This window comes from Bufo bufo, chromosome 2 (assembly GCF_905171765.1).
Source record: "Bufo bufo chromosome 2, aBufBuf1.1, whole genome shotgun sequence".
Lineage (NCBI taxonomy): Eukaryota > Metazoa > Chordata > Amphibia > Anura > Bufonidae > Bufo > Bufo bufo.
Genome location: NC_053390.1, coordinates 467,528,681 through 467,543,170, shown reverse-complemented (window position 1 = coordinate 467,543,170; position 14,490 = coordinate 467,528,681). Strand labels below are relative to the sequence as shown.

Sequence of the window (14,490 nt, the reverse complement as noted above, 5' to 3'; positions counted from 1 at the left end):
GTTACTTTTTCTTTTCAGATCTACATGGAGTTGGAGCAGGGAAAGAATGTGGATTTCTGGAGAGACATGACGACTATCACAGAGGATGAAATTTCAAAACTACGCAAACTAGAGACATCTGGCAGGGGGCCAGGTATGGTAGATTAGTGTTACATTGGTCATTGTTTTGTTTTTAGCTTATCAGTTCTCATGAAGTGAGGGGAATATTACTATATTCTTAATCGAGTGAAGTGATGCTAGTATATTAATATTTTTATATATATGTATACCGTATATACTCGAGTATAAGCCGACCCGAATATAAGCCGAGGCCCCTAATTTTACCCCCAAAAAATTGGAAAAATTATTGACTCGAGTATAAGACTAGGGTGGGAAATGCAGCTATAATGCAGAGTGTATGTGTATATAATGCACACACTCTACATTATATACACACATCTGCAAGAGGGTGACTCAGATTGATGGGAGTCTGACTCTGACTCCCTGTATTTAATGCAGAGTGTGTGCATTATATACACACACACTCTGCATTAAATACAGGGAGCCATCCACAGATCTCCCCCCTAAACAGTGCCATCCACAGATCTCCCCCCTAAACAGTGCATCCACAGATCTACCCTAAACAGTGCCATCCACAGATCCCCCCCTAAACAGTGCCATCCACAGATCCCCCCTAAACAGTGCCATCCACAGATCCCCCCCTAAACAGTGCCATCCACAGATCCCCCCCTAAACAGTGCCATCCACAGATCCCCCCCCTAAACAGTGCCATCCACAGATCCCCCCCTAAACAGTGCCATCCACAGATCCCCCCCCTAAACAGTGCCATCCACAGATCCCCCCTAAACAGTGCCATCCACAGATCCCCCTAAACAGTGCCATCCACAGATCCCCCTACAGTGCCATCCACAGATCCCCCTACAGTGCCATCCACAGATCCCCCTACAGTGCCATCCACAGATCCCCCTACAGTGCCATCCACAGATCCCCCTACAGTGCCATCCACAGATCCCCCTCCCCGACGCTCACAGCAGTATATTTAAACTAATCCGTAACCTTGAACTGTGGATATCTTACTTTGTCTTTGCTCCGGTAATACAGGCAGTGCGGGGAGCGGAGCTCACTCACTGACGTCACGCGCCTTCTCTCACTAGGCGGTGCAGGCGCGTGACGTCAGTGAGTCAGCGCCGCCCCCCGCACTGCCTGTATTACCGGAGCTAAGACCTAGACTCGAGTATAAGACGAGGAGGCTTTTTGAGCACAAAAATATGTGCCAAAAATCTTATACTCGAGTATATACGGTATATATATATTTTTTTATGAGCATTTTAATCTGTGATGTCTTCCTGAAGGTTCTCCTTGACCTGTCTGTGATCATTCAATAATTCAGTAGGTTTGAGAATCTGACACCGTCAGGTCCTGTTAATGGTGGTTGTAGTTGTTCAACTGTAGGTGTAAAGGAGTAGGAGGCATTAATTGATGATTTGTTCTTTTCTGAAATAGATGAGACCTTATGCATGAGGTTTTGGGTAAAAAAAAACTTTGCCAGAGAGAACAGTGATGTCTGTTCTGCTGGAAATTCCTACTTTGATGTATTTTCTTCAGCTCTTTTGGGTGTCACAGACTATTTAGGGCAGACAGTATGATTTTGCAAAGTCCATTAAGACTAGATGGACAAGTCACAGACAATTATTGGAAGTCATGTAGGTTGATGGTAGTCAGACAGTGAGCTTGTGTGTTAGATATGTTTAATGACACTTGCAGTATTTTTCAGTGAGTTTATTAAAGAAACACTCTGGGGAAAAACTGGTACTGTATTTAAAGGGGTTGTACAACCATATGAACTTATCCCCTATTTCAGTTGGAGCCCCACTGATCACAGAATGAGGTTCCATAGTGAACAGAGCGTCCGTCACGCATTCAGCTGTATGGGACTGCTGAAGAGAAGCAGAGTACAGTTCTTGGCTATGGCCAGCAGTATTATAGAGTTGAATGGAGCTGCAGCGTGCATACATGACCACTGCCTCAGGGACTCTGGAACCTTTATTCTTGTGATTGGTGGGGACTTGTGATCAGCAGTCAGACCCCACTGATCCCATGCTTATTTCCTGTCCTGTGGATAAGAGGTAGAGGTAAGTTCTTATGATGGGACAACCCCTTTAATCCTGCTACAAGGTCTGTGGAAGTGTTGACGCATGATTTTCTCTTTGATGTACTTTAAAGGGGTTCTCCGGGCTTTTAATATTGATGACCTATCCTCAGGATCCCCAGCACCCCCTGCCGATCAGCTGCATGAAGACACACTGCGCGTGCATGTGCCATCTCCCTACTCTTTTCCTGCTCGCTGATGCTTTGCCATAGGGTGCATTTACACCAACAGATTGTACAGATATTGGTCAGTTAATCAGACCAATAGTTGGTGTGTATAACAAAAGCTCTGTGTGTGTGTAAACCTCCATCTGACCAAAGATTGGTCAGATAATCTGACGATGTAAATGCACCCATAGACATAGCAACAGGAAGAAGAGACGGCACCTGTACAAACGTCAGGAATATTACAATGAAAAGGGGTTTAGCCAACTAATAAAATATGAACATGGGAAGCAGGTTAGGCTCAAATCAACAATTTAGTAAAAAAGGAACTAAAGGAACAATTTATTTTCTTTATTTTTATCAGGAGAGAGACGAGAAGGGGTAAATTCCTCTGTCAGCACAGATGTTCAAGCTGTGTTTAAAGGAAAGACCTACAGCCAACTTCAGGTCATATCTCAAGGGATTGAGACCAAGATAAAAGCAGGAGGGCCAAATCTGGATATTGGATACTGGGAGAGCCTGCTTCAGCAGCTTCGTGCTTACATGGCAAGAGCTAGGTAAGTGAACATTGTTTGCGCCTTTTAATTGCTATAGATTCCCTGAAATAGACACTTAACACAAACAAAACCTGAGTTTGCCAGCTTTTCTCCATCACAATCTGCTTAAAGGCTATAAACTCCGTTTTTTATTATTGCATTTTGGTCTAACTGATTCTTGAAGCTTTGTCGCACACCGTTCGAGGTTTGCTGTGCATAGGGTTCCCACCCCAATTGTAGACAATAACAGATCACAGCAGATTATCATCAACTCAGGGTACTTTTATTGCTGAGTACATAGGAAAATATGCGACGGTTCGTGTGTGAATGTTTTCGGCATGTAGGCCTTGGTCAGACACTAAAATTGCAATAGAACAAAATTGATCAAATCATAGAAAAATGCCAAGTACAAGGACTGACGTAACAAGAGACTGGCTGTAAGTATCAGAGAAGACTATACTCTAGGGTTGTCATACATAAGCTGTGATGTAGTACTAATAATCCAACATTTCAAACTGAGGATGTGCACTACAGATATTCACAACGAGCTGAATACATAGCAAGAATTCATCTCCATTATGATGTGATAATGCTGAATACAGAACGTTAGTCCTCAAGGATCTCCAGTGTAGAGCATTAAGGCACATGGGAAATGAGCGGAAATAAGGTTATCATTATCCTAGATGGTTGTACTCTTAGTGACTACTCTACTTAATACAAAATCCTTAACTACGTCAGTGCTGAATACATAATCAATAGGGGAAATAAATACCGTAGGGGTCTAAGCTCTAGGTAAGTACTAAATGAAAAAAGGGACTGCGCTCCGGGTACATTCTATGTTGAATATATCGTCCATGGTAATGTCAGAGTGCTGAGTACGTCATGGTAATTATATGTCCCTCTCCTACAAGCATATTCTCTGATAGGGGGAGGGGTAGTAATACATGATTTCATTCAGTATTTAAAGGGAACATGTCACGTTTAACATGGAGTCTGTGCTGAAGGCAGGAGGAGCTGAACAGACTGATATATAGTTTAGTTGGAAAAGATTCAGTATAACTTGTATTTCATTCGTTTAAATTCCTGCTCGATCTTGGCTTTGAAGTCAGAGGTGGTCCTGTCCCTTTGACTGTGTATACAGAGATAGCTGTCAATCACTGATGGGCTTGCCCTCAAATCCCAGAATTGGCACTAATTTAAATGAATGAAACACAAGTTATACGGAATCTTTTCTGACTACACTATATATCAATCTGCTCTAGAACATGGTGCCTGCAGCTTACATTGGATTTTCATGGTGACAGGTTACCTTTTGAACCTTACACCCAGACTCTCATTCGCTCCTGCCTTCCACACTTCTAATATCACGTCTAGGCTACTGCTACACAGTCGTGGACTTTGCTTCTCAATTCATCTCTCTTTTATCATCCTCTCACTTTGTCAGTTCCTTTTCTCACTGTCCATCACACAGAGAATCCAGTTCAGATTCCTGACAAGTTTACAGATGCCACCCTAACAATGATGGCTTCCTTCCTTACCACCTTGATCCCCTCTGCGCACTCTTGCATACAAAACGTCTCTTGTGCTTGCAGTATGGTTTCCCTCACTCTCGGCCCTCACATAAAGCGTATTACATACTACATGACCTCCACCTATCTTGTGCCGCTCACTTATCTGTCCTCTTTTATCCTTTATAGATTGTAAGCCTGTATGGACAGAGGGTCTGCCTCATGTATTTCATGAACATTGCTACCTTGTTGGAATTAGATTACTTGACTCTTTCTTCCCTTTACAGGCTTAGAGAGCGCCACCAGGATGTTCTGCGTCAAAAGCTATTCAAACTGAAGCAGGAGCAAGGCGTAGAGAGTGAACCTCTGTTCCCCATAGTAAAAGAGGAACCAGATTCACCTGTTGAGAGGTAAGGAATGACTTTTGCCATTTAATCTATGCGATGAATAACCGCTTATACCCCTAGTTTATCTAAAAAATATAAAATACAGGAATGCATTCAAGACCCCTTTTTACATCCTAAAACTTGTGCTGCTCTCCTTGAAAAGAGGGGTTGGAACTGTTCATCTAGAATCCTAGTTTATCCAGTACTTCCTAGTTTGTAATAAGCTTATATACTTTTCTGCTGTCAATCAGATCTTGCTTTAGCCCATATGGCACCATTGGCCGCAGCACAGATAGAATACAAGCTTATTGTGAACTATGAACGTTCCTGACTGCTCCTCTGAAGGAGAGCAGCGCAAATTAGATTTTACTTATATGTAATGGAGGAACTACTTCTGCGATTATTGCTGTGGGCTGTTCACAAGAGCCGCTGTTTGTATTTGTGTCTTTTTGCATTAAGTTTGAAAGAAATTGCAGAATTGTGTTCAAAATAAGAGTTTAGACAATACCTAATTATTCAATAGGCTGCTGAGGGAAAGCTTATAAACTCTTCTTGTTTCAGGTTTATAGAAAAGGCTAGATTTACTTAATCTACTAGTTTTATTTTACATGAATCTCATTGTGTCAATATTCAATTAAATACATAGGGAAACTATGGAGGGGCCTTTGTCTGAACAACCAGGCTCATCTGCTGCTGCAGCACCTGAAGAATCTAAAGAGGCACCAGATGAAGAAGGAAAAGATGAAGGTGGAGAGTCTGTACTCATAGAGGAAGACCTCATACAACAGAGCCTGAATGACTATGATGCAGGCAGATACAGTCCTAAGCTGCTGACCAACCAGGAGTTGCCGTTTGATGCACACGTAGTTGACTTTGAGGAAGACCAGCAGAGGCTGGTGCTGTGCAGACAACAGATGCAGGTGACTGGTAAGTCATGCTAGACTTGTTACCATAGTAATAGCAAAAAAATAAAAAATACCCGCATATTAATCTCACGTTTCCAGGCAACATTAGGGTAACGTGTGAGTATTTGTTGTGGGTTGTTTTAATTATTTATACATTATTTTTTTTGCAAAAATATGAATTGCCCATTATGTGAGGAGGCCCTTGATGGGGTCACCTAGCAATAATGTGAGATACATGGAGGTCCAAATTGATAAAACCATGTGCCTCAGATTAATAGTAAGTAACTCCATAATGTACCTCACATTAATAGTAAAGAACTCCATAATGTGCCTCACATTAATAGTAACTCCATAATGTGCCTCACATTAATAGTAAGGAACTCCATAATGTGCCTCACATTAATAGTAAGGAACTCCATAATGTGCCTCACATTAATAGTAAGTCCATAATGTGCCTCACATTAATAGTAAGTCCATAATGTGCCTCACATTAATAGTAAGGAACTCCATAATGTGCCTCACATTAATAGTAACTCCATAATGTACCTCACATTAATAGTAAGGAACTCCATAATGTGCCTCACATTAATAGTAACTCCATAATGTGCCTCACATTAATAGTAAGTAATTCCATAATGTGCCTCACATTAATAGTAAGGAACTCCATAATGTGCCTCACATTAATAGTAACTCCATAATGTGCCTCACATTAATAGTAACTCCATAATTAATGTGCCTCACATTAATAGTAACTCCATAATGTGCCTCACATTAATAGTAACTCCATAATGTGCCTCACATTAATAGTAAGTAATTCCATAATGTGCCTCACATTAATAGTAAGGAACTCCATAATGTGCCTCACATTAATAGTAAGGAACTCCATAATGTGCCTCACATTAATAGTAAGGAACTCCATAATGTGCCTCACATTAATAGTAAGGAACTCCATAATGTGCCTCACATTAATAGTAAGGAACTCCATAATGTACCTCACATTAATAGTAACTCCATAATGTACCTCACATTAATAGTAAGGAACTCCATAATGTGCCTCACATTAATAGTAACTCCATAATGTGCCTCACATTAATAGTAACTCCATAATGTGCCTCACATTAATAGTAACTCCATAATGTGCCTCACATTAATAGTAACTAACTCCATAATGTGCCTCACATTAATAGTAACTCCATAATGTGCCTCACAATAATAGTAACTCCATAATGTGCCTCACAATGTGCCTCACATTAATAGTAACTCCATAATGTGCCTCACATTAATAGTAACTCCATAATGTGCCTCAGATTAATAGTAAGTAACTCCATAATGTGCCTCACATTAATAGTAAAGAACTCCATAATGTGCCTCACATTAATAGTAACTCCATAATGTGCCTCACATAATAGTAACTCCATAATGTGCCTCAACTTAATAGTAACTCCATAATGTGCCTCACATTAATAGTAACTCCATAATGTGCCTCACATTAATAGTAAGTAATTCCATAATGTGCCTCACATTAATAGTAAGGAACTCCATAATGTGCCTCACATTAATAGTAAGGAACTCCATAATGTGCCTCACATTAATAGTAACTCCATAATGTGCCTCACATTAATAGTAACTCCATAATGTGCCTCACATTAATAGTAACTCCATAATGTGCCTCACATTAATAGTAACTCCATAATGTGCCTCACATTAATAGTAACTCCATAATGTGCTTTACATTAATAGTAACTCCAAAATGTGCCTCACATTAATAGTAACTCCATAATGTGCCTCACATTAATAGTAACTCCATAATGTGCCTCACATTAATAGTAACTCCATAATGTGCCTCACATTAATAGTAACTCCATAATGTGCCTCACATTAATAGTAACTCCAAAATGTGCCTCACATTAATAGTAACTCCATAATGTGCCTCACATTAATAGTAACTCCATAATGTGCCTCACATTAATAGTAACTCCATAATGTGCCTCACATTAATAGTAAGCAACTCCATAACGTGCCTCACATTAATAGTAAGCAACTCCATAATGTGCCTCACATTAATAGTAACTCCATAATGTGCCTCACATTAATAGTAACTCCATAATGTGCCTCACGTTAATAGTAACTCCATAATGTGCCTCACATTAATAGTAAAGAACTCCATAATGTGCCTCACATTAATAGTAACTCCATAATGTGCCTCACATTAATAGTAACTAACTCCATAATGTGCCTCACATTAATAGTAACTCCATAATGTGCCTCACATAATAGTAACTCCATAATGTGCCTCAACTTAATAGTAACTCCATAATGTGCCTCACATTAATAGTAACTCCATAATGTGCCTCACATTAATAGTAACTCCATAATGTGCCTCAACTTTTTAGTAACTCCATAATGTGCCTCACATTAATAGTAACTCCATAATGTGCCTCACATTAATAGTAACTCCATAATGTGCCTCACATTAATAGTAACTCCATAATGTGCCTCACATTAATAGTAACTCCATAATGTGCCTCACATTAATAGTAACTCCATAATGTGCCTCACATTAATAGTAACTCCATAATGTGCCTCACATTAATAGTAACTCCATAATGTGCCTCACATTAATAGTAACTCCATAATGTGCCTCACATTAATAGTAACTCCATAATGTGCCTCAACTTAATAGTAACTCCATAATGTGCCTCAACTTAATAGTAACTCCATAATGTGCCTCAACTTAATAGTAACTCCATAATGTGCCTCACATTAATAGTAACTCCATAATGTGCCTCACATTAATAGTAACTCCATAATGTGCCTCACATTAATAGTAACTCCATAATGTGCCTCAACTTAATAGTAACTCCATAATGTGCCTCAACTTAATAGTAACTCCATAATGTGCCTCACATTAATAGTAACTCCATAATGTGCCTCACATTAATAGTAACTCCATAATGTGCCTCACATTAATAGTAACTCCATAATGTGCCTCACATTAATAGTAACTCCATAATGTACCTCACATTAATAGTAAGGAACTCCATAATGTGCCTCACATTAATAGTAACTCCATAATGTACCTCACATTAATAGTAAGGAACTCCATAATGTGCCTCACATTAATAGTAACTCCATAATGTGCCTCACATTAATAGTAAGGAACTCCATAATGTGCCTCACATTAATAGTAACTCCATAATGTGCCTCACATTAATAGTAACTCCATAATGTGCCTCACATTAATAGTAAGGAACTCCATAATGTGCCTCACATTAATAGTAAGGAACTCCATAATGTGCCTCACATTAATAGTAAGGAACTCCATAATGTGCCTCACATTAATAGTAAGGAACTCCATAATGTGCCTCACATTAATAGTAAGGAACTCCATAATGTGCCTCACATTAATAGTAAGGAACTCCATAATGTGCCTCACATTAATAGTAAGGAACTCCATAATGTGCCTCACATTAATAGTAACTCTATAATGTGCCTCACATAATAGTAAGGAACTCCATAATGTGCCTCACATTAATAGTAACTCCATAATGTGCCTCACATTAATAGTAAGGAACTCCATAATGTGCCTCACATTAATAGAAACTCCATAATGTGCCTCACATTAATAGTAACTCCATAATGTGCCTCACATTAATAGTAACTCCAAAATGTGCCTCACATTAATAGTAAGGAACTCCATAATGTGCCTCACAATGTGCCTCACATTAATAGTAACTCCATAATGTGCCTCACATTAATAGTAAGGAACTCCATAATGTGCCTCACATTAATCCCATGTTGTCCATTATGTGAGTAGGTAAAAGATGGGGTTACTTGCTATTAATGTGAGGCATGTGGTTTTATCAGTTTATACCTCCATGTGCTTTGCAGTAATAGAAAGTAAACCCTATCCTGTACCTCGCATTAACCCCATGTTATCCACTATGTGAAGAGGTATATTATGGTGTATTCTGGTTACATTAAGTTATCCCATATCCACAGGAGTGGCCGGTTGGGCATGCGACTGGCTGCTCCATTAATTTCTATGGGAGTTCCAGAGATGGCCAAGAACAGTGCTCGCTATATCCAGAATTCCCATACAAATGAATGGAGTGGCTGCGTGCATGCCCGATCATTCTGTTCATTTCAGGGGACTGTAAGGGGTACGGGGCTCCCGTTCTCCCAGCGGTAGGACCCCCACCGGATCTAATAGTTATCCTCTGGATAGATCATCAGCATCTAAACGGCGGGGGTCCAACACCCGGGACCTCTGTCGATCAGCTGTTTGAGAAGGCAGCGCCGCGGCCTTCTCACTGTTTACTGCCAGCCTAGTGACATCACGACTAATATCAACTTGCCTGGGCGGGGCTAAGGTCTGTTCACTTGAATGGAGCTTAGCCGTGCCCAGGCCAGTGATACTAGTCGTGACGTCACTGGGCCGGCGGTAAACGGTGAGAAGGCCGTGATGCTGCTGGAGCGCCACTGCCTTCTCAAACAGCTGATCGGCGGGGGTCCCGGGTGTCGGACCCCCGCCGATCAGATGCTGATGATCTATCCAGAGGATAGATTATGAGTTTAAACAAAGTGCAGAACCCCTTTAATGTAACCCAAATTCCCCTTTAATGTGAGACACATGGTGTTAACATGAGGCAAATGGAGGTTCAAAATTATTAAGTGACACTATCATTAACCCCATGTAGCCCTTTATATGAGGTACATAATGGGGTCACTGTTACTAATAATGTGAGGCACATGGAGGTACTAAAGTTCCTCACATTAAGGTCCCTTCACACAAAGCTAATTATTGTTGTGGCTTGGATGCCAGACCCATTCATTTCAATAGGTCCACAAAAATGTGGATAGCAGACCGTGTGCTGTCCGCATCTGTAGATCCATTTCGCAATAAAGATAGAACATGTCCTATTCTTGTCCCTTTTGTGGACAACACTGACATCCTTATTTTTTTTTTTTTTGTGGATCCACATTTTGCGGACTGCAAAATACATATGGTCGTGTGAATGCACCCTAATACAGGCATACAGCATGAAGCACATACTTGTAAAAACTGCCTTCTGGATATTAGACCTGTCTTCACAAGTGGATGTTACTGGTCCCGTGGCAACGACATAATCAAGTTCCATTAACCTATGTGCATCCAGCACCGTGAGGACGGAGATGAGTTTATCTCCTCCCCTCCCTCCCTGACTCCCCCATTGGACCACTCAGTTATCTGATTGGTGGCAGTGGCCGGCCGCGTCCCTGTGAGGCCCTTATGAGAGCACGAGGTGCGCTGCGCTTTGTCTGTGGAATGCTATCTGATAGGACTGATACTAAACTGCACAATAGTGCAGCATAGTGTCGAAAAAATGCCAATCCTGGTCTTGAACCAAACCCAGTGCAACGCAATACTATATATCAATAATAGTTGTTTACTCTGCCATAAACTCCCAGTAGGTACATCCAGTAATATGTTGGCAAAATTACAGTGGCATAATGAGCAGTCACTTGTACAAGACGGATGTTCACAATGGGCAATAGGTAGTGAATATTGCTGCTAATGACAGTACCACTAAACGCCCTCACTCCATGATTCTGGGAGTAATACATATAAATAAGATTTAGTTGTTTTCTCATAGAATCAAATAAACCTTTTATGCCCAGTTTGTACATATGCGTCATATACAACAGAGGATGACAAGCCTATAGGTATATAGTATATGTTAATAACGATTGGCAATTCAGTTCTATTACCTGTAAATCTGGAATAACATCTCACACTTTGCTGTTTCTAGGAGATGCCAGTGAGAGCCCTGAAGACATTTTTATTCGGAAGGCGAAAGAAGGCATGGATGGGGATGAAGCCCAGTTTAGTGTGGAAATTCCAGTCACGAGCAAAGCTTATCTGTGGGCAGACAAGTACAGGCCTCGAAAACCTCGTTTCTTTAACCGTGTCCATACTGGTTTTGAATGGAATAAGTATAACCAAACTCACTATGATTTTGACAATCCTCCTCCAAAAATCGTGCAGGGCTATAAGTTTAATATTTTCTATCCGGACCTGATTGACAAACGATCAACTCCTGAGTACTTCCTTGAGGCTTGTTATGACAATAAGGATTTTGCAATACTTAGATTTCATGCAGGGCCTCCATATGAAGACATTGCCTTCAAAATTGTGAATCGGGAGTGGGAATATTCTCACAGACATGGTTTTCGCTGCCAATTCTCCAATGGTATCTTCCAGTTGTGGTTCCACTTTAAGAGGTATCGCTACCGAAGATAAGAGACATCATATATTGTATGATCTGTAAATGTGGACTTCTTTTTTTGAAGAGGCTAAAAAATTGTGCGACACAAACTCGGTGAATAATTACCATAAGGGATCATGCAGACTGCCTTATTACAGCTGTTTTGTTTCTTCAAGGTGGCCAAACCCTCTACTGTACCTCCTTTATACCTCGGATTTCATATAACTTTTTTTTGCCGAATTCTTACACATAGAGCTCATTCTGCTCCTTACTCCAGAGAGCTTTATGATGTGTAAGCCCTAAGGGTACAGCAGTATAGAGGGCTGCCATAGGAATGAATGGGGTTCCGTATTTGCTGTGACCGTAAAAAAATGTGAATTGCAAAAAATCCCCCACTGCTGGATTTTATTGTGCTTTGCGTGTTGCAGCAAGTGTGCAAGTAGCTCTGCACCCCCATTCATTCCTATGCTGGCCCTGCTACACTGCAACACTTGGGGTATGCCTACATGGCGATTTTGGGCTCACATGTGTCGCACACCCAAGTGTAGGGTAAGAAGTTTACAGGTTCCTTGGTTCAGAAACAACAGGCAGCTGTGCTCCTGCTGTATCTCACAGGCTGCAAGGTACAGACCAGTAAAGCTTCCTGTCATTTCCAGCAAGGTATTTAAAGTGCTTGGAGCTCTGACCTCCATGTTTGCTCAGAACATCAGATACTGAAAATGAATGGAGCATGCCGGGTGTTGTAGTTTCACAACATCTGTAGTGCCTGAGGTTGCTGAGCTTACAGCACTACAGATTCTTGGTGGTTACAATTATAGAGGTTGTCCAAACTGTTCTCAATCAGAGCTAAATGCATTTGCTCTACTGTTCCAAATTGTCTTAATCGTAAGATTTTACATGCATGGACACCAGGTAGGATCAAGGCAGTTCTCATTTATTACAGGAAATCAAAGGGGTTGTCCGGGTTCAGAGCTGAACCTGGACATATCCATAATTTCACCCCGGCAGCCCCCCTGACTTGAGCATTGGAGCAGTGCTAAATAGTGCAGGGCAAGGGCTCTTTTGTTTACAATCACACACTGCCGGGTGGAAGCTTCCACCCGGCAGTGAGTTTGGTGATGTCACTGGCTCTGATGGGAGTGCTTTAGTGCTACCCTAGCTGTTTTACAGGCTAGGGCAGCGCTAAAGCCTGCCCATCAGTGCCGGTGATTTCATGGGCTTCCTGGCAGCCCCATGGAGAGCCCAGTACATCACCAGATCTCCAAAAAATGCCTTTGCCCTGCGCGATTTAGCGCAGGGCAAAGGAGAGCATCGGAGCATGAACTGCTCTAATGCTCAAGTCAGGGGGGGCCTGCCTGGGTGAAAATGGAGGTATGTCCAGGTTCAGCTCTGAACCTGGACAACCCCTTTAAGCAGTATATAAGTACATCAGGGGGCATCGCTCCATTGGCTAGAATACAAAAATAAGAAAAGAGATAACATGTGGCATCTGCACCTTGTGCATTATTTTACAAACTTTGGTATGCAAACATCTAGGTGCCAGCGCCATTTTGTAATGGCTTCACATTAACATCAGTACAGCATACGTCATATATGACACATCAGGGAGGAGGGTTCTCTTGCATAGGGTGAAACCTTAGTGCTTTGCTTCCAACTTGAGTGAATAAGGCATTGTCTGAGAGCTGGAGGATATGGGTGCCATTGTAGTTGATCAAGAATGATATCCACATCTCTATCAAAACTTATTTCCAGTCTGCTGCTTCTTGAAATGCTATGGTCCTGCAGGAAGTAGCCCAGCACTTCTGTTCTATCTCTGGCAGGCCCATGGAGATGAATGAAGCAGCAGACATGCATGCCTGTCTGACGCTCTATTCCAGGGCTGGCCAACCTGAGGCTCTCCAGCTGTTGCAAAACTACAACTCCCAGCATGCCCAGACTGCCTACAGCAGGGCATGGTGGGAGTTGTAGTTTTACAACAGCTGGAGAGCCAGCTGTAGGTTGGCCATGCCTGCTCTATTCAAACAGGGGTGCACAAATGTGAGTGCCCCAGCGGATCAGACACTTATAACCTATCCTGTTAGAGAATATTCCCACAGCCATTTTGTCTCATGGGTCCCTCTTCTGTCAGCTGAACTGACGAGATCCTGTTCACTGACTGCCATCTGTGTGACCCAGAGTTGAATCCCCTCAGTGCTGGAGAAGTGCTGTCATGAGCGTAGGAAATTCTACAACTGTTTAACATGTCACACAATTTGATAAATGCCCAGATGTCATGTGCCACCCTAGAGCCTGTACAGGGGATACTGCAGTTGTCTTTTTAAAGGGTTTCTATCACTTCGTTTCACCTATTTAGCTTTCAGACACTAGCGATCCGCTAGTGTCTGCTCTATCTAACCATCCTAATATAAGAGTTTATTGTCCTGCCGTTTAGCTAAAAAAATAACTTATATAGATATGCAAATGAGCCTCTAGGTGCTATGGGGGCGTCATTAGCACCTAGAGGCTCCGTCTACCTTAACAAACTGCCGCCGCCCAGCGCGTCCCTCCAGCCCGCCCATCTCCAGCTGAAGCGATCCTCTCCGTGCGCGTCTCTG

The 14,490-nt window shown here is 41.7% G+C and overlaps 1 protein-coding gene across 6 annotated transcripts in view; it reads left to right on the top strand.

Annotated features, from left to right (window-relative positions):
- Positions 1–14,490, top strand: part of CACTIN (cactin, spliceosome C complex subunit) — a 43,927-nt gene that overhangs the window by 16,826 nt on the left and 12,611 nt on the right. For 5 of the 6 annotated variants that reach the window (XM_040417682.1, XM_040417680.1, XM_040417679.1 and 2 more), the window contains 5 exons: positions 19–133; positions 2,678–2,870; positions 4,645–4,767; positions 5,390–5,670; positions 11,441–12,925. In XM_040417682.1, the coding sequence (XP_040273616.1) occupies positions 19–133; positions 2,678–2,870; positions 4,645–4,767; positions 5,390–5,670; positions 11,441–11,931 (1,203 nt within the window). In that variant the 3' untranslated portion in view covers positions 11,932–12,925. Of the gene's footprint in view, positions 1–18; positions 134–2,677; positions 2,871–4,644; positions 4,768–5,389; positions 5,698–11,440; positions 12,926–14,490 lie in introns of those variants that run through there. The other variant, XM_040417683.1, reaches the window with a different exon arrangement.